Here is a 20920-nt window from a genome sequence, read left to right as displayed (position 1 = left end):
TGCCGCCGACACTAGTGAGCCCGGGGACAGTTGGAGCAGCCGAGCCAGCAACCAGTCTGCACCAGTCAGCCAGGTACAGAGAAAAAGGGGTGCTGTGGGAGTTCTGGGGAGGGAGGGGGGGTTGTTGCTAGTGGATTATGAGGCTGCACCCCATCATCCACCAGCACCCCCCAGCAGTAGCACCACCATCATCCAGCAGTGGGGGGTGGGGTGCTGGTGGATGATGGGGGTGCTATTTCTGGGGGGGGATGTGTTGCTGGTCATGGTGGATGATGGGGGTGCTATTTCTGGGGGGAGGTGTTGCTGGTGGATGATGAGGCTGCACCCCATCATCCACCAGCACCCCCCAGCAGTAGCACCACCATCATGCACCAGCACCCGCCCCCCCCCCCAGCAGTAGCACTCCTATCATCAACCAGTACCCCCACAGCAGTAGCACCCCCATCATCCACCAGCACCCTCCCCCAGCAGTAGCTAGCACCCCCATAATCCAGCAGCTGATTCTATTACCATAGGGGGAATGGGGGGGGGGGGTGCTGGTGGATGATGGGGGTGCTATTTCTGGGGGGGGAGGTGTTGCTGGTGGATGATGAGGCTGCACCCCATCATACACCAGCACACCCCCAGCAGTAGCACCACCATCAACCAGAAGGGGGGGGGGTGCTGGTGGATGATGGGGGTTTCATACTTCTGGGGGGAGGTGTTGCTGGTCACGGTGGATGATGGGGGTGCTATTTCTGGTGGGAGGTGTTGCTGGTGGATGATGAGGCTGCACCCCATCATACACCAGCACCCCCCCCCCAGCAGTAGCACCACCATCATCCAGAAAGGGGGGGGGGTGCTGGTGGATGATGGGGGTGCTATTGCTGGTGGATGATGAGGCTGCACCCCATAATCCACCAGCACCCCCCAGCAGTAGCATCACACCATCATCCAGCAGGGGGGGGGGGTGCTGGTGGATGATGGGGGTGCTATTTCTTGGGGGAGGTGTTACTGGTGGATGATGAGGCTGCACCCCATCATCCACCAGCACCCCCCAGCACTAGCACCACCATCATCATCCAGCAGGGGGGGGGGGTGCTGGTGGATGATGGGGGTGCTATTTCTGGGGGGAGGTGTTGCTGGTCACGGTGGATGATGGGGGTGCTATTTCTGGGGGGAGGTGTTGCTGGTGGATGATGAGGCTGCACCCCATCATCCACCAGCACCTCCCAGCAGTAGCACCACCATCATCCATCATCCAGCAGGGGGGGGGGTGCTGGTGGATGATGGGGGGTGCTATTTCTGGGGGGAGGTGTTGCTGATCATGGTGGATGATGGGGGTGCTATTTCTGGGGGGAGGTGTTGCTGGTGGATGATGAGGCTGCACCCCATCATCCACCAGCAGCCCCCCCCCATCAGTAGCACCACCATCATTCACCAACACCCGCCACCCCCAGCAGTAGCACTCCTATCATCAACAAGCACCCCCCAGCAGTAACAACCCCCTCATCCACCAGCACCCTCCCCCAGCAGTTGCACCACCATCATGCACCAGCACCTGCCCCCCTCCCCCAGCAGTAGCACTCCTATCATCAACCAGCACCCCCCCCAGCAGTAGCACCCCCCAGCACCCTCCCCCAGCAGTAGCACCCCCATAATCCAGCAGCTGACTCTATTACCATAGGGTGATGGGGTGCTACTGCTGGGGGGTGTTGCCAGGGCCCCCCCGCCCCCCCGGGCACCCCCGCCCCCCCCATTCCCCCTACCCCCCTGTTCTGTGGTAATAGCATCAGCTGGTGGATGAGGGGGGTGCTACTGCTGGGGGCACGGTGTGTGAGGTTTATATTCATAGAGTGTAGTGTATACTAGGGCTGCACAATAGGGGAAAAATGTGTGATTGTGATTATGGGCCTAAATATTGTGATTTCGATATGTGATGCAATGTAATAAATAAATAGTGAAACCCCCTTATTTCATGTCCAATCTCCTCAATATTACAACTATTCACCCATTTTCTGCCCACCGCCCATTTCACATCTCACATCTCCCCCCCCTCTTGTCACATTCTGCCCCTCCCCCTCTTGTCATATTCCCCCCACTTGTCACATTCTGCTCCCCCTTGTCACATTTTCCCCCTCCCCCCCTTGTCACATATTCCCCCTCCCCCCTTGTCACATATTGCCCCTCCCCCTTGTCACATCTTCCCCCTCCCCCCCTTGTCACATATTGCCCCTCCCCCCCTGTCACATATTCCCCCCCCTTGTCACATTCTGCCCCCCCTTGTTACATATCCCCCCCTTGTCACATTCTGCTCCCCCGTCACATATTCCCGCCTCTTGTCACATTCTGCCCCTCCCCCTCTTGTCATATTCCCCCCCCCACTTGTCACATATTCCCCCTCCCCCTTGTCACATATTCCCCCTCCCCCCCTTGTAACATATTCCCCCTCCCCCCCTTGTCACATATTCCCCCTCCCCCCCTTGTCACATATTCCCCCCCTTATTACATATCCCCCCTTGTCACATTCTGCTCCCCCGTCACATATTCCCGCCTCTTGTCACATTCTGCCCCCTGTCACATTCCCCCTTTCCTCCCCTTTAACATTCTGTTCACAATGCGCTACACCAGTGGTATCTGTCACAACAGGCTAAAAACTTTATTATGTGGAAGGGGGGGGGGGGGTAGGTATAGGGTGACACCATTTTCTACCGCACCGGGTGACACCAACCCTAGCAACGCCACTGTGTCCGGTAGCCATTGAATATTTACTATATCTCAAGCCATATGTCTCAGACACATTGGCCCTCATTTACTATTGCAAACCCGACATGTTTTGTCGGGTTGTGTGCCAGATGCTGTCGCAGTGCGTCAGAAATTCTGTCTGCGCAAGATTTTGCGCCAGAATTTGTGCCAGAATTGAAAAAACCCTGACTAACCCTCCATTTTGCTGTAAAAAAAAAAAAAAGGGGGGGGCGTGGCCACTGGGAAAAGCGGGCATTGTCTCCAAAAAGGGGCGTGTTCCCGACATTTTCACAAAAACCCAACATATTTGCTAAGGTTTCCACATAAAATGTGGTGGATTTGAGCTGAGGAAAACCAGACAGATCAGAGCAGGTGTAAAAAAAAAGCTAAATGTAGGGAAACCTTAGTAAATACCATGGAAAATAAATTGTAGGGAATTAAAACCCACAAAGAAACCTACACAACACTCTTAGTAAATAAGGGCCAGTATGTCCGGTCTAGAGACAAGATAAGGAAGAACACATCTGTACTACCACAGCTACAAACTGGAAAAAGAGGAATGTGTCTCTTTAAGGAGACTGCCAAACTGGTATATGGTATGTAACAAGCAGTGAAATGCTCCATGAGAAGAGAGTATGCAAAGAAGCTTTTCAGAAGGAAAAGATCTTGCTCTACAGCGCCACCTACAGGACTTACAATCAACGTTTGACCCTTAAAGGGGTAGCCCGCAAAAAAACAACTTATCCCCTATCCAAAGCAAAGGACATAAGTGTTCGATCGCGGGGGGGATCCTTATCTCCTGCCTGGTGCCCTGGCTCTCTAAGAGCTACAGATGGCAAGCGCGCCATTCATTTCTATGGGGCGCCGGAGATGCCCGAGTACATCACTCATGTCTCTTCAGCACTTCCATGGAGAATGAATGCTACAGACGGCACACGTTCCTCTCAGAGAGCCTTGGCGTCAGGCAGGAGATTGCAGGAGGTGGGCGGGTGGGTTGTCAGGGTCCAACCACTGGAACCCCCAAGATCTCCTGTGGATAGGGGATAAGTTGTTTTTCAACAGGACTACACCTTTAAAAAGTCTTAAAACATGATTAGGGATTACATCCCAGCATAGAATGTCCTATAAAATAGGGAGTTATCCATCTGTAGACAGGGCAGGAGATCCCGGGGGTGGGTGGGGGGTCCAACCGTTGGGACCCCACGTGATCTTCTGTGGATAGGATTTAGGTTGATTTTTGCCGTACTACCCCTTCAGTACAGAGTAGGGTGCCTGAGGTCTAGTGAGAAGCTTTTAACGAGGAGCTAGGGGAGCAATGTTCTTCCAAATCCAAAGAGGTTATATTTTATATGACACTGGATAGTTGTGGATCTTGATGGATATTGACGATGTCGTTTATTTCTCTGATATTCTCTGTTTTGCATAGTCATTTTCTTTTGCAATATATATTCTGAGCAGATCAAGAAATTATATAAATCTCCATATCATATACACCAAAAAAAGGCCACAAGATAACATGAATAATTAAATAGTAAAACAATATTTATTGAACATACACATACAGATACATTTAAAAATCCAATTGCAGAGAAAGATGACAGAGCAGGTATACAAGCACAAAAAATGGAGGAGTAAACTCCAAAATAGTAGTCACAATGTAGTCAGAAGCACCGGAACAGACTAAGTAGCACTAGATGTATGATTCACTAAGAAGTAAATGCAAAATGAGGCCACGAATGGGAAGTAGTTATACTAGAGAAGTGAAAACAGATAGTAAAAGCTACATCATATACAAGGACAAGATGAAATGAGCCGTGCACTCTGTATAGAGATACCTCACCTCCTACCCCACACATACGTTTTCGCCTGTCGCTTTGCTGACGAAGCAACAGGCGAAAATGTACGTTTGGGGTAGGAGGGGAGGTATGTCTATACAGAGTGCACGGCTTATTTCATCTTGTCCTTGTTACATGCACTGGGTTAATTGTGAGCTTTTTTTTTTTACTTTTTTAGGCTTACTAATGTAACTTTGATAAATCCGAACTTACTGATTTATTAGGGTAGTGAAACAGATGGCATGTTGAAGAGCATACAAATGTTACAATCTGTTGTTAAAAAGTGGTCTCCACACAGGTCCACACTTTGGAGACCTCTACAATTGGGCATACAATGGAAGCTGTTACAATCTTGGGTCCCTGATCATTTATACTTTCTGTGTACGCGGTGGCACCCCATACTGTATGTGACTGCAGGCAACATACAAGAATTCTTTTTAAAGGGAATCTATTATATCTGTTTGGTGTCTTAGCATTCCACTGTAGCATAACTGTTAGGGTGTAATAGCAAAGTGTCACAGAGGCGGAGCCAAGCTGTTTAGGAGCCATAGCCTGGCCCACCTCCTTACTTGCCCTCACCTCCTAGCACCTCCTTGATTGATGTACCAGGCTCCCAATGATGTCTGTTGGCTTTCATTTTAAGGGTATGGGGGGGGGGGGGGGTTTACAGTGTTTCAACCCAGTAGTAAGGAGATTACCTGAGGGGGATTGTTTTATAGTGTGTCACCCCAGTATAAAGTGCAATGGGCCAATGGGTGGGGTCAAGGGGCGGCAAAATTAGCTTTCGCCTGGTGGCAAAAAAATCCTTGCGCCAACCCTGCTTCCATGTAAAGCAAACAAATAGATGTGAACAGTGCCTAAAAGCTAGTACAAACAGGTCAGATCCCTACCTAGATCTCCACCCCTCTTCTATTAAAATTTAGCTTTACTTTGTTTACTAATTAAAATCTGAATTGAGTTTGATTTACATTTTTCTGGTATAACGGAACCGATGCAGCAGAATATTTGCCACCATCCTTCTAAGCATGATGCTGTTGTTAACATTGATAGCTCATTGGTGACCTCCAATATAAGTAGTACTTTGCTTCATCAGAGTTTAGCCAAGGGCTACATGGTACATATTACTCAGGCTAAGTTCATATTGCTGTTGTGCTCTGTCCCGTTTTAGGTCCGTTCAGCTCCTTTTTTTTGCGCTGAACGCCCCCAAAACAGGTTGGAACACAACTGACTCCACCGGGTCACCACCGAGCCCTAACGGATCCCATTGATCTCAATGGGGTCCGTCAGGGATCTGGTAGTTTACCCGAGTTTAGCACACAAAAAAATAAAATTATGCATGCACTATTTTCTTCTCCGCTAAACTCCCGTTTTGCCAGAATTGACGACAGAGCACAAAATAACGGAGTCTATTAAAGGAGTATAGTGCATAGAAGAGGAAAAAGAACAGAGCACACACCTGTATAACTTTATTTTCGGATTACATCCAAACACTTTAGCATCCCATCACCCCATAATCCAAGCAGAGCTGGAGCGGCAGGAGCTTCACACCTGGACGACAACGCTGTTTCACGCTCAGAGGCATTTCCTCAGGTCCCTGGTGACCTATTAAAGGAATAGTCTAGTCTAAAAAAGAATAGAGGACAAGTGTCAGATTGCGCTGGGTTGGACCCCCTGTGATAGGGGATACGTTTTTATTTATTTTTTGAATGGATAACTGCTTTAGAGCCAGGGAATTTTAATGACTTTCTCTGAGGACATATTCCAGACCTGTCTCATATAAATGAGATCTTAGCGCACTATCTGTTTTCACTTCTCTAGTATAACTACTTCCCATTTGTGGCCTCATTTTGCATTTACTTCTTAGTGAATCATACATCTAGTGCTACTTAGTCTGTTCCGGTGCTTCTGACTACATTGTGACTACTATTTTGAGTTTACTCCTCCATTTTTTGTGCTTGTATACACTAGGGGTCTCCCTACCAGTCCTGGCAGCAAGCATTTCAGACTCATGCTGGAGTCCTAAACACTACAAGCTGCCAGTCTGCTTTGTTCACAAAGGAGAACACTCAGAGCTGCCAGCCTGCTTTGTTCACAGCCTGTTTGGCTGTGAACAAAGCAGGCTGGCAGCTCTGAGTGTTGAGGACTCCAGCATGAGTCAGAAATGCTTGCTGACAGGACTGATCGGGAAAAATACAATAGAAAGAAGCATATTTTTCATTAACATGCTATTGGAAAGTTATTCAACATTCATTAATCTAAAATATATCAAAAGTTTATTTAATGAGAGGTACCCTTTTTAAATGTATCCGTATGTGTATGTTCAATAAAGATTGTTTTACTACTTAATTATTCATGTTATCTTGCAGCCTTGTTTTTTTGTGTATATTACTGGGCGGCCCATGATGAAACAAACAGTTCTGTATCATGTTACAAATGTAGCATTGATAAATCCGAACTTACTGATTTATTGGGGTAGTGAAACAGATGGCATGTTGAAGAGCATACAAATGTTACAATCTGTTGTTAAAAAGTGATCTCCACACAGGTCCACACTTTGGAGACCTCTACAATTGGGCAGACGATGGAAGCTGTTACAATCTTGGGTCCCTGATCATTTACACTTTCTGTGTACGCGGTGGCACCCCATACTGTATGTGACTGCAGGCAACATACAGGAATTATTTTTAAAGGGAATCTATTATATCTGTTTGGTGTCTTAGCATTCCACTGTAGCATAACTGTTAGGGTGTAATAGCAAAGTGTCACAGAGGCGGAGCCAAGCTGTCTAAGAGCCATAGCCTGGCACACCTCCTTACTTGCCCTCACCTCCTAGCACCTCCTTGATTGACGTACCAGGCTCCCAATGATGTCTGTCGGCTTTCATTTTAAGGGTATGTTCACATTACGGCCTCTCCACGTGGTATTACAATCAGGAATTCTGCTCAGAGATCCTGTCTGAGGGGCTGCCGCCAAAATCCTTCGATGCTATGACCATGCGGACCTGCGCCGTCACAATTGACGGCAATGCAGTCCCCACATAATTCCGTTGAAAGAATGAATATTGTCATTCTTTTGGCGGATCAATTTCAGTGACGAAATTCTCCACTACAGAAATTCTGCAGTGTGAATGGGTCACCGGAAGGCCCGTTCACACCAATATTGTGGTTCATTCAGAAGAATTCCCAAGCGCAATTCTGTGCACAAAAATTCCATAGTGTGAACATACTTTAATGGGAAAAATTTTACTGCGTGCCTCCGACACAAATAGAACATAATGTAGCTATAAATAAAGAACTTTTTGACCTTCCATATTTAGGTTAGCATCAAATATAAATAAGAATAACATTGATGACTCGGTGATGTAATTGTATGGAATCTCTCTTTCCATTAGGTCATATCTCGATGTGACATAATGCTACTGATGGAGATCAAAGACAGCACAGACAAAGTGATGAACATACTGATGGCAAAACTGAACAGGTAAAGTCCCATCAACATTGTATGTGGAGCTGGTGAGTTTTTTTTATAGAAAAATTAAGAAACACTCCTTGATCTTTCAGATATTCCCTCCATGTTACTTTTAACAACATGGAAGGCAGTAAAGTAAAGGTATGTTCACACAGTATAGAAATGTGCAAAATTTCCACCTGGAAACCATGGGCAGCCATTCTTCATGCTTTAAAGTTCGGGCAGGTGCTAGGATTGCCCAGAAATGAGCCGTCTCATAGACAGCAATTCATTTCCGAGCAAAATCCGAAGAAAGAATAGACATAGTACTGTATAATTGTCTATTCTTTCTGCAGACGCTGAAATAGGGATTTCTGCAGCAGAAACATCTGCCATGGAAATTACACTGTGTGCACATCGCAGCCGAATCTCATTGACATCAATGGGACTCTGCTGCAGCTGAATTTTCTGGCAGAATTCCACATGGACATTCTGGCATACCCTAACACTCCAACCCACAAAAAGGAACCCTAGGGGTTCAATAGAGCAGGATCCTCTTTTAATTATGCTCAGCTGAAAGGAGTATTGTAGCCTTAGACAACTTATCCCCTATGCGCAGGATAGGGGATAGGTGTCTGATCACAGGGGAACCAACTGCCGAGGCCCCATATAGGAGATCAGGGGGGGGGGGGGGGGTCAGTGTGTAATATTCAGTTTCTCCTGTGGTGGCACTGCAGAGAAGATGGACACTTACTACTAATTTTTACTAACAGATTATTGGTGATTGCTGGGGTTCCAGCAGGGGGACACTTTATGATTAGCTTATTGTGAAGGTACCCCTCTGATAAAACAGTACTATCATTATTATTATTATTATTATTATTACTATTTTGTTGTTATTATTACTATTTTTGTTGTTTTTATTCTGTTGTTATTGTTATTATTATTATTGGGAAACTATGCCAATCCGTAATCAAACCTTATATTTACAACTTTGGGCAGAGTGCTCCTTTAGCTTTTACTGGTTATTCATTAGTTATGTGTGGTATTGGCAGGGTGTGTGGTGCAGGGCAGGTGTTGTTACCCTAGGGGCAGATGGTATTAACCCCTTGTGTTCGTGACGCCAGGGTGTGGTTTAGCCTTAACCACCCAAAGGTATACCGCTGGATCCTGGGCTAGGCATGGGGGCAATGAAGACACTGATGCCAAGTTATGGACAATGGTAGCTGAGGGTAGACAGATGTTACAGTCTATGCAGTAAAGCCAGGGCCCAAGGAGGTGAAAAGTGACACAGAGACCTCGCAGGTTTGCTGAGACTTGTAGTAGACAGGAGAATTAAGTGCAGGCCACACTGGATAGACAACAGACTTGACTTGACTGACAGGGCTGTGACTTTAGCTTACTTTGCACTTGACTTGTAGCTGCAGCACTTGACTTGAATTAAGGCCTCCAATGTTCTGGACACACACTAAGATGACTTTACTGCACTGGACCTCAGGAACAAGAGAGCGAAGCTAGCTCCACCCAGGGTTTATATAGGGGAAACTAGCAGGGAGCACATAGGTCACCTTTGGGGTCAGCTGGTCACTAGTACCTCATGGGTAACAATCACATGGTACATTTATTTAAGTCACAATACACAATAAAATGCATAACATATTTACATGGGGGGAAAACAACTGCAGGGGGGCCCTGGTGACACTGAGGGACACTGCCTGACAGGGCAGGAGAGTACAGGGAAACACCATCCTGCACTGGGCCACCACATATGTATAGTAGAGAACACATGTGGAAACTCACTTTTCCAGTTTGTAATCTCGATAAGCTGATCTCTGTATTTGTGTTATGTATGTTTCATGCTTGACATGCCAGTATGAAGTTTTAACTTGTTTGCTGGAATCACTGTCCTTGTCAAATCAGTTCTGAATGGTGTAATGAATTACAGACCACAACAAGCATATCTCTAACCAAAAATGTTTCCTTAGTGGAATTGGGGGAATATAATGAAATTAGAACATAATACTTTTAGTACTTCTGCCTCCCTATTCCTTTGTTCTTTGAAAATGACATCAAATTGAAGAGAGTTTCCAAGAAAGGACTTTTCTTGTACTCCTCTGATCGAGTAAAGAGCAGTAACAAAGAGCGTCACTCACTCTGGAGGACCTATCCTGTCCTGTTTTACACGGCCCTTTGATTTCAGTGGGAACTGATGTAATGCCCAATTTTCCCTGTGTGACGGCGCTGAAGAAAAACTTAACTCCTACAACCAAGTTTCAACACAGATTGCAGCTGATCACTATGGATTTCACTAGGGGGACCTTTCTGAGGCCATGTTTACAAGGCAAAATTTCCATGCCGGATTCTGCATTGGATTCTGGCACAGAGATTTCACTGCAGCAGAGTCCCGTTGAATTCAATGCTGTGCTGTGAACTCGCCGGAATTTCCTTGCCACATGTTTCCGGCAAGGAAATTCCATTTTCCATTTTGTATAGTGGATTTTATTCAGGAACAATATACTTCAGTCATTAGTCAGTGGCAATGGTAGTGGTGACCATTGTGTGGCAGTATTGTTTGTCCTTGTCCCTTACTGGTACAATAACACACAAAACTATCAGTGTGCACGTATTTATTTTGTTTGAAGGTGTTGACCATTTTAGTTTTTTGCACTTGTATTCTTGGTAGCATTGGCCATGGTATTGGCCTTGGTCAGCAATATTATGTGGTAACATATAGGCTAGGTTTTCCCTTTTTTTCCCTTCTTTTTTACACCTAAAAAAACGCCGGCAAAAATGCCAGAAAAACTGCCACAGCTTTTTTCCTGTGTTTAAGCAGTTTTTCTGGCATTTTTTTCTGGGTTTTTTCCTGGTGTGTGTTTTCTCACTGCTTTCAGGGTACAACTCTGTGGGTCGGATGCTGAGCGCCCGGTCCACAGAGTGTAAAGAGATGAGGAGTGATGTACAGCATCACTACTCACCTCCCCCGGCCGTATAGTATACAGGGGTGCATAGTGTATCCGTGTATACTGACAGGACTCCCTGCTTCTATAGCCCCTTTGGGCGGTAAACACTATATACAGATATCTATAGATAGTTGTATATCTGGTGTATTCAGAAGAAGAGGTCCGCTTACCTCCCACGGTCCCTGTCCCTGCTGGTTCAGTGTAGCTCCGCCCCCTGGTGATGTCATTAGGGGGTGGGGCTACAGACAGGAGCCAGGCTGGAAAGTCTGAGGCTCTGTTCACATTGTCCGTTTTGTATAGGGTGAACAGACCCTTCTGGCAGTGTCCTCCCAGACAGGGAGACTCCAGCTGTTGCTTAACTACAACTCCCAGCATGCCCAGACAGCCAAAGGCACCAATTGGAGGCTCCCTGTTTGGGAAGACATTGCATTCTGGGTGCTCTCCCCTGCAGAGAGCGCCAAAAATGTCCTAACAAATTTTTTGTGTTTTCTTTTTCTTCTCATTTCAGATCGGTGTATGCAGAGGATTGTAGTGGATTTGGTGGATTAACTGCGGATGAACTGGATTTTTTCCTTTTAATAAAATGGCTAACGAGGGCTGTAGGGAGTGTTTGTTAAAATTAAATAATTTTTCCAATGTGTTGTCTTTTTTTTTTTTTTTTTATTGAATTTTCAGGCTTAGTAGTGGAAGCTGTCTAATAGACGGAATCCATTACTAAGCCAGGGCTTAGCGTTAGCCCCAAATACAGCTAGGAGCGCTAACCCCTAATATTACCCCGGTACCCAACGCCACAGGGGTGCCGGGAAGAGCCGGTGCCAACAGGCTCGGAGCGTCAAAAATGGCGCTCCTGGGCCTAGAGGGTAACAGACTGGCATTATTCAGGCTGGGGAGGGCCAGTTACAATGGTCCTTGCCCACCCTGGTAATGTCAGGCTGTTGCTGCTGGGTTGGTATCTGGCTGAGAATAAAAATACGGGGAACCATATGTGTTTTTTTATTTATTTATAAAAAAAAACATAGGGTTCCCCATATTTTCATTCTTAGCCAGATACCAAACAAGCAGCAACAGTTGAAGTTACCAGGGTGGGCGAGGACCATTGTTACTTGCCCTTCCCAGCCTAAATAACGCCAGCCTGTTACTGCCTAGGCCCAGAAGGGCCGTTATTGACGCTCTGGGCCTGTTGGTACCCCTATGGCGGTGGGTCCAAGGGTAATAATTAGGGGTTAGCACTAGCTGTTTTTGGGGCTAACGCTAAGCCCCGTCTTAGTCTATAAGACAGCTTCCACTACTAAGCCTGAAAATTCTTTTAAAAAAAAAAAGACGACACATTGGAAAAATGATTTTATTTTAAAAAACACTCCCCACAGCCCTTGTTAACCATTTTATTAAAAGGAAAAAAATCCAGTTCATCCGCAGTAATCCACCGAATCCACCACAATCCTCTGCATGCACGGATCTGAAACAAGAAGAAAAAAGAAACACAAAAAAATGAGTTAGGACATTTTTGGGGCTCTCCGCTGGGGAAAGTGCCCATAATTCAATGTCTTCCCAAACAGGGAGCCTCCAATTTTTGCAAAACTACAACTCCCAACATGCTCAGACAGCCTTTGGCTGTCTGGGCATTCTGGGAGTTGTAGTTTAGCAACAGCTGGAGTCTCCCTGTCTGGGAAGACATTGCCAGATGGGTCTGTTCACATTTTACCAAATGTACAATGTGAACAGAGCCTCACACTTACCAGCCTGGCTCCCGTCTGAAGATCCGCCCCCTAATGATGTCACAACTAGGGGGCAGAGCTACACTGACCCAGCCAGGACTGGAGGGAAGTAAGCGGAATTTGTCTTCTGTATACACTATATACAGCTATCTATAGATAGCTGTATATAGAGTATACTGCCCAAAGGGTTAACCTACACTGTCCAGCAGTTTAGGTGAACTCTTTCCTTGCTGGGCTGGCGCATAGCGCACAGCTCAGCAAGGGGTTAAGTGAGCCAGCAATGTGTATACTGTATACACATTGCAGGCTCACTGTAAGTTCTTGCTGGGCAGTAGAGATATTATTTCTACTGCTCAGCATCAGCTATTCTCCCGGCTCTGTCAGGAGTGACATCCGCTGTGATCTTTCGTTAACTGCGGGTACTACTACTCTTAACATGAAGCACACTCTGCTCCATGCTGGGAGCTGTAGTACCTGCATTAATAGACAGATCGCAGCGAGTGTCACTCCTGACACCGGTTGTGATCCTCTTTTATAATGTATAGATTTGTCCGGCCGCTCTTCTATGGTCTACTGCACTGACGTATATATACACCTATTCATATTTCCCACAGAGAGCTGTGATTGGCTGCAACCATCTGGCCAATTACAGCTCTCTGCCGGAAATATGAATAGGTGTATATATACGGCAGTGCAGGGGACCATAGAAAAGCGAACGGCTGCATCTATAAATGATACAGAAGGATCGCAACGGACGGGGCGATCTGTCAATTAGTATAGGTACTACTACTCCCATCATGGAACAGTGTGTTCCATGCTAGGAGTAGTAGTACTACCTAAAAATATAAAAAAATAAAAAGTGAAAAACGCACACACACACTACATTTTTATTATTGTCTTCTATATTTTTAGCATGTATATTATGTTGATCCCTGTTTAAAAATTTATGAAAATTTTGTTATAAAAAAGATACATTTCGTTAAATGCTATTTTTTCCATCACTACTGTATCTTTTTTATTATTTTTTAATGATACCCTAAGAAATTTTTATTAAAAAAAAGGTATTTCCATCTTTTTTTGGGATCCTAAAGTTCAAAAAAGAATAAAAACAGCCTGCAAAAACGCCAAAGTTAAAACCCACATGGCGTTTTTCTTGGTGTTTTTTCACTCCCATAGACTTCTATGGGAAGAAAACGCCAAGATTTTCCCGAAAAAACGCCAAAGTCTCAACAAGAGGTCATTTTTGAAAAACTGCCAAGAAGCCAAAAATAGCAGAAAAACGCCAAAAGGATAAAAAAAAATAAAAAACTGAAAAACGCTAAGTGGATATGGCATTTTGCAGTTCCCTATTGACTTAATCTGGCAGCTAACATCTGGCCACGTGTTTAAAAAAAAAAAAAAGCCATGCGGCAGAATGGGCGGTTTTATTGTCATTTTTGCAAAAAAAAAAAAAAACAAGTGGAAATCTAGCCGAAACCTAGCCTTAGAGGTAACATTTATTGGTGTACAGTATTATCTCCTGCACTGAAATTTGTCTTAGCTATGTAAAAGTTACATAAACACACACACAAAATATATACCTAAAAAAATAAATATTTGTCTGTTTTTATTATTATTTATTTTATTTAGCCTAATTATTGGGGGCAGGTCCAGAATGTGCTCTGGGGCCCATGGGACTCTAGTTACGCCCTTTTACAATAATTTGTCTCCTGCGGGAAAAAAAACCACGAACCACAAGTAAAGGGGCAGGTGGGGTACATACGTGAATTTAGGCTGACACTTCTGTGGCTTAAAAAAGTAGCCAATGTGAATATTTGTGCAGCATGTAATGGATAGAAAAGAGCGGTATACTGTATGTCATTTATACTGCCTCCAGCGGAGGTATCTGAGAGTGGGACCATTCAGTTTGGCCTGTACGTCTATGTTTACCCTCTAGAACAAGGTTATGTGTATTCTGTGTAAGTTGAAACATCTAGCAATTTCCCAAAGTACCGGAGAAATCCTGTGGCTTAGCAGTAAATATATGTTATGTGCTGAAAATCCCTCCTTAAGACATAGGGGACTGCAGCTGCAGGCCATGTTTTTCTGTATATGTATATATATATGCAGCTCCAAGGTGTCCATATTTTCCGTTATATAGGTGTAAGTAAAGACCGCTTCTATCTGTACGTGGTGCCGGGGTGTTGCAACTGTGTATCAGGGTCTAGTGGTATTAACCCTGTGGGGCAAGGTGTTATTAACGCCTGATTTGTCCCTGATGCCAGGATGTGGTTGTTTTCTGTTTAAGGCCCTGCCGACAACCAACCCAGAAACGGCAGGCAATAAAGGAATGTCCACAGCAGGAATTGTGCAAATAACTGGAACTTTTACTTAAAATTCTTATGGAACAGTCTTTACAGTTATGCAGTTTCTTTAGAGGCAACCGGGATGCAGGATACCTCGCAGGATTGCTGGGATTGTAGTATTGAGTATTGCATACTTGAGTTGAGTAGTATTCACTAGAATTGTAGATAGAGCTTGATAACTCACGTTTTGAAGTGGCTGTCAATGTGATCTTTTTAGATCCGTGTCCGTAGGGCACAACCTGCAATGGAGTCCTTAAATGGAGCCTCCTACACAGATGTGAAGGTAGTCTAAATAATATGATTTGGGCTGCTTGTAACTATTACTAGATAGTAGCTACTGCCACAGCTAGTAGGAGATCAACCTGAACTCACACCTGCCACATTAGCTACCTATAGCTTTATTGTACACATTTCCTTGCTTGGAATACAGGCTCAGCAGCCCTTAGGGGTTCATGTATATAAACCAGTGTTTCCCAACCAGGGTGTCTCCAGCTGTTGCAAAACTACAACTCCCTTCAGCTGTCCAGGCATGCTGGAAGTTGTAGTTTTGCAACAACTGGAGATACCCTGGCTGGGAAACACTGATATAAACTCATGCAGACAGATAACTATGGGTTAAAGTGTACTTGTTGTTAACAAAAACTTTTGATGTACTGTAGATAATACTAATATTTGTAATATACATTAATTTAAAAAATTGTTTATTTTTGGATGAAAAAATTATGTCCCTGCTGCTGTTGCCTGTGTATCTCTTTGAGGAGTCCAAATACCAGAAGTTAGGGCAGGACAAGCAGGACTCTGTGCTTGCTCTTGGCTTGTCAATCATCCTGCTGTGTGAGTCCAGAGCGTATCTCAGAGCCTCAGTGCACGGAGCCCTGCTTGTCCTCAGTGTACAGAGCCCTGCTTGTCCTCAGTGCACAGAGGCCTGCTTGTCCTCAGTGCACAGAGCCCTGCTTGTACTCAGTGTACAGAGCCCTGCTTGTCCTCAGTGCACAGAAACCAGCTTGTCCTCAGTGCACAGAGCCCTGCTTCTCCTCAGTGCACAGAGCCCTTCTTGTCCTCGGTGTACAGAGCCCTGCTTGTCCTCAGTGTACAGAGCCCTGCTTGTCCTCAGTGTACAGAGCCCTGCTTGTCCTCAGTGCACAGAGCCCTGCTTGTCCTCAGTGCACAGAGCCCTGCTTGTCCTCAGTGCACAGAGCCCTGCTTGTACTCAGTGTACAGAGCCCTGCTTGTCCTCAGTGCACAGAAACCAGCTTGTCCTCAGTGCACAGAGCCCTGCTTGTCCTCAGTGCACAGAGCCCTTCTTGTCCTCAGTGTACAGAGTCCTGCTTGTCCTATGTGTACAGAGCCCTGCTTGTCCTCAGCATACAGAGCCCTGCTTGTCCTCAGTGTACAGAGCCCTGCTTGTCCTCAGTGTACAGAGCCCTGGTTGTCCTCAGTGTACAGAGACCTGCTTGTCCTCGGCGTACAGAGTCCTGCTTATCCTCAGCATACAGAGCCCTGCTTGTCCTCAGTGTACAGAGTCCTGCTTGTCCTCGGCGTACAGAGTCCTGCTTGTCCTCAGTGTACAGAGTCCTGCTTGTCCGCAGTGCACAGAGTCCTGATTGTCCTCAGTGTACAGAGCCCTGCTTGTCCTCAGTGCACAGAGCCCTGCTTGTCCTCAGTGTACAGAGTCCTGCTTGTCCTCAGTGTACAGAGTCCTGCTTGTCCTCAGTGTACAGAGTCCTGCTTGTCCTCAGTGTACAGAGTCCTGCTTGTCCTCAGTGTACAGAGTCCTGCTTGTCCTCAGTGTACAGAGTCCTGCTTGTCCTCAGTGCACAGAGCCCTGCTTGTCCTCAGTGCACAGAGCCCTGCTTGTCCTCAGTGCACAGAGCCCTGCTTGTCCTCAGGGCACAGAGCCCTGCTTGTCCTCGGCGCACAGAGCCCTTCTTGTCCTCGGCGTACAGAGCCCTGCTTGTCCTCGGCGTACAGAGCCCTGCTTGTCCTCGCGGTACAGAGTCCTGCTTGTCCTCGGCGTACAGAGTCCTGCTTGTCCTCGGCGTACAGAGTCCTGCTTGTCCTCGGCGTACAGAGTCCTGCTTGTCCTCGGCGTACAGAGTCCTGCTTGTCCTCGGCGTACAGAGTCCTGCTTGTCCTCGGCGTACAGAGCCCTGCTTGTCCTCGGCGTACAGAGCCCTGCTTGTCCTCGGCGTACAGAGCCCTGCTTGTCCTCGGCGTACAGAGCCCTGCTTGTCCTCGGCGTACAGAGCCCTGCTTGTCCTCGGCGTAAAGAGCCCTGCTTGTCCTCGGCGTACAGAGTCCTGCTTGTCCTCGGCGTACAGAGCCCTGCTTGTTCTCTGTACACTGAGAACAAGCAGGACTCTGTACACTGAGTCCTGCTTGTTCTCAGTGTACAGAGTCCTGCTTGTCCTCAGTGTACAGAGCCCTGCTTGTCCTCAATGCACAGAGCCCTGCTTGTCTTCGGTGTACAGAGCCCTGCTTGTCCTCGGTGTACAGAGTCCTGCTTGTCCTCAGTGTACAGAGCCCTGCTTGTTCTCAGTGTACAGAGCCCTGCTTGTCCTCAGTGTACAGAGCCCTGCTTATCCTCAGTGCACAGAGTCCTGATTGTCCTCAGTGTACAGAGCCCTGCTTGTCCTCAGTGCACAGAGCCCTGCTTGTCCTCAGTGTATAGAGCCCTGCTTGTCCTCAGTGTACAGAGTCCTGCTTGTCCTCAGTGTACAGAGTCCTGCTTGTCCTCAGTGTACAGAGTCCTGCTTGTCCTCAGTGTACAGAGTCCTGCTTGTCCTCAGTGTACAGAGTCCTGCTTGTCCTCAGTGTACAGAGTCCTGCTTGTCCTCAGTGCACAGAGCCCTGCTTGTCCTCAGTGCACAGAGCCCTGCTTGTCCTCAGTGCACAGAGCCCTGCTTGTCCTCGGCGCACAGAGCCCTTCTTGTCCTCGGCGTACAGAGCCCTGCTTGTCCTCGGCGTACAGAGTCCTGCTTGTCCTCGGCGTACAGAGTCCTGCTTGTCCTCGGCGTACAGAGTCCTGCTTGTCCTCGGCGTACAGAGTCCTGCTTGTCCTCGGCGTACAGAGTCCTGCTTGTCCTCGGCGTACAGAGTCCTGCTTGTCCTCGGCGTACAGAGACCTGCTTGTCCTCGGCGTACAGAGCCCTGCTTGTCCTCGGCGTACAGAGCCCTGCTTGTCCTCGGCGTACAGAGCCCTGCTTGTCCTCGGCGTACAGAGCCCTGCTTGTCCTCGGCGTACAGAGCCCTGCTTGTCCTCGGCGTAAAGAGCCCTGCTTGTCCTCGGCGTACAGAGTCCTGCTTGTCCTCGGCGTACAGAGCCCTGCTTGTTCTCTGTACACTGAGAACAAGCAGGACTCTGTACACTGAGTCCTGCTTGTTCTCAGTGTACAGAGTCCTGCTTGTCCTCAGTGTACAGAGCCCTGCTTGTCCTCAATGCACAGAGCCCTGCTTGTCTTCGGTGTACAGAGCCCTGCTTGTCCTCGGTGTACAGAGTCCTGCTTGTCCTCAGTGTACAGAGCCCTGCTTGTTCTCAGTGTACAGAGCCCTGCTTGTCCTCAGTGTACAGAGCCCTGCTTATCCTCAGTGTACAGAGCCCTGCTTGTCCTCAATGCATAGAGCCCTGCTTGTCCTCAGTGTACAGAGCCCTGCTTGTCCTCAGTGTTTAGAGCCCGGCTTGTCCTCAGTGCGCAGAGCCCTGCTTGTCCTCAGTGTGCAGAGCCCTGCTTGTTCACCCACACTTCATGTATCTGGACTCCTCAGAGAGACACACATAATGGCTGTACGGACAAAAATATACACTTTTTTTTAACCAATGTATATTACAAATATAATGGTATTATCTACATTATATAAAAATATTTTGCTAAAGGGGTACTCCACTGCTCAGTGTTTGGAATAAACTGTTCCGAACGCTGCAGCCGGCGCCGGGAGCTCGTGATGTCATAGCCCCACCCCTCGATGCAAGTCTATGGGAGGGGGTGTGACAGCCGTCACGCCCCTCCCATAAACTTGCATTGAGGGAGCGGGGCCTGACATTAAGAGGGGGCTATGACATCACAAGCTCCCGGCGAAGGCTCCAGCGTTCGGAACAGTTCCAAACGCTGAGCAGGAGAGTACCCCTTTAACGAAAGATACACTTTAAATCTTTAGCTGAAATCAGATGAATTGTTCCAGGCACAAACACATTCATATATCTAGCTATGTGAGGGATTATGAGGTTTATATACACACTGAAGAAAAAGAGCAGCAAATTAATATGAACAACATGTCTTATAAATGACAGAATCTGATTACAATACACAAGAAAATGTGCTAAAATCATTCAGAGGGGAATGTCAAATGTCATTCTGGCACTCAAACTGTAAAATGTGTTAGTGTATACTCATCCAAGGAATAAATGCTGCAAAGTAATTGTTCCACAGGGAGTTTATCTGCAAAACTATACTTGAAGTCTATTTAAAGGTTGTGGAAAATATATGTGTGCCCCCTGGATAATAATCCTGGTCGACTGTAGAAAGCTGTTGAGTGTAGATGCAGATTTTACACTCCGCCTCATGCGCTGCAGCACTTCTCTGCCTAGAAGGGACCTAGACCATTACAAATACTGAGTCTCCTGTTTAATTTAGGATATTGCCTGGTAATCCCAGTCTTCCTGGTTTATAAAATGATTTAAGAAAAGGGTGTAACAGTTACACAGGTATATCATAGATGATGTAAATGCAGAATTAGGGTTAGTTCACACGTGAGTATTTTTTGCTGCAGATTTGCTGCAGCAGATTTTGTTTGTCATTGAAGTCAATGGGCAGCTAAATTAGCAGCTACCAATCTGTAGCACATCTGCAGTGAAAATACGCACGTGTGAACATACCCTTACAGTATATTCCATTTAGAATCTGAAAACTGCCGGGTGATAAGCCATATGGCCACTGCTGAAGTGGACCAAAAATAACTAAAAAAACTTTAAACAAAAATTCTTTCTGGAGACCACAGAGACTCTTTTGGCAATACTCTAATGTAGATTATGAAGATACATTCTACATCCAAACTGGGATGTAGCCAAATGGAATGCAGAATTAAAAGTTTCAACCAGGCTGTATTGCCCAAGGGAGCCCAGAATTATAATTGGCAGAGGGTCTGGGAATCAGGGTCCAAGCACTTCATCTTATTCCTCTGTCTCCAACCCACTTGGTCTCTTCATATATAAGGAAATGTACTTGAGATATTGTTTGTGCTTTACTTGCAGTCAACCAGAGAAGAAAGATGAATTCAATGTAATCATTAGCCAGAGACTTGGACGCAAGACTTACAAAGAGCAGTATGCATTTATATATAGGTAAGTGGGTTAGCGTCATTACGGCCACCATGTTGCCAATGTTAATATTTGCAACTAGTAGACATGACTTAACTTAAATAGTACCTGTCATGATCTTGTTAAATTTTATAATCCAGTTCACTGCCCCCATCATGATAAACGCCCCTTCCTTTATTTTTATAATTTTTTTTTGTTTTCTACCTTGATATTGCTCTGACTGCGAAGGGGCGTTCCCCAGCAGGCGTGACATCATCTGAAGCAATACAGGGGAGAACTTCCTCCCTAACTCTGCTACACACAGCCCAGAGAAGTTTAGTGTGAGATGAGCTATGACTGGTCAAGGCTGCACACACTCCATCAGCACTCCAGACTGCATTTCCTGAGTTTGGACTTCTGCCAGGCCAGCAGGAGTCCAAAGTCTGTGCAAAAGATAGGGGAAAATGTGCTCTGGACAAGTAGTGAGACACCTAGAGGTAGCTTTTTTAAGCATAAATAAAACATAAAAAACAAAGTACATTTGAAAGATTTTTTTATTTACCATAAGCAGTACAATAGCAAAAATAAGTTTTAATGACAG

The 20920-nt window shown here is 46.3% G+C and overlaps 1 protein-coding gene across 1 annotated transcript in view; it reads left to right on the top strand.

The window, feature by feature from the left end:
- Positions 1-20920, top strand: part of DNASE1L3 (deoxyribonuclease 1 like 3) — a 37561-nt gene that overhangs the window by 2488 nt on the left and 14153 nt on the right. The window contains exons 2-3 of the mRNA XM_056528277.1: positions 7951-8039; positions 20275-20364. Coding sequence (XP_056384252.1) covers positions 7951-8039; positions 20275-20364 — 179 coding nt within the window. The remainder of the gene's footprint in view (positions 1-7950; positions 8040-20274; positions 20365-20920) is intronic.

Source organism: Hyla sarda, chromosome 6 (assembly GCF_029499605.1).
Source record: "Hyla sarda isolate aHylSar1 chromosome 6, aHylSar1.hap1, whole genome shotgun sequence".
Lineage (NCBI taxonomy): Eukaryota > Metazoa > Chordata > Amphibia > Anura > Hylidae > Hyla > Hyla sarda.
The sequence above is the reverse complement of the archived record's forward strand: the minus strand, read 5'-3'. Positions and strand labels throughout refer to the sequence as shown.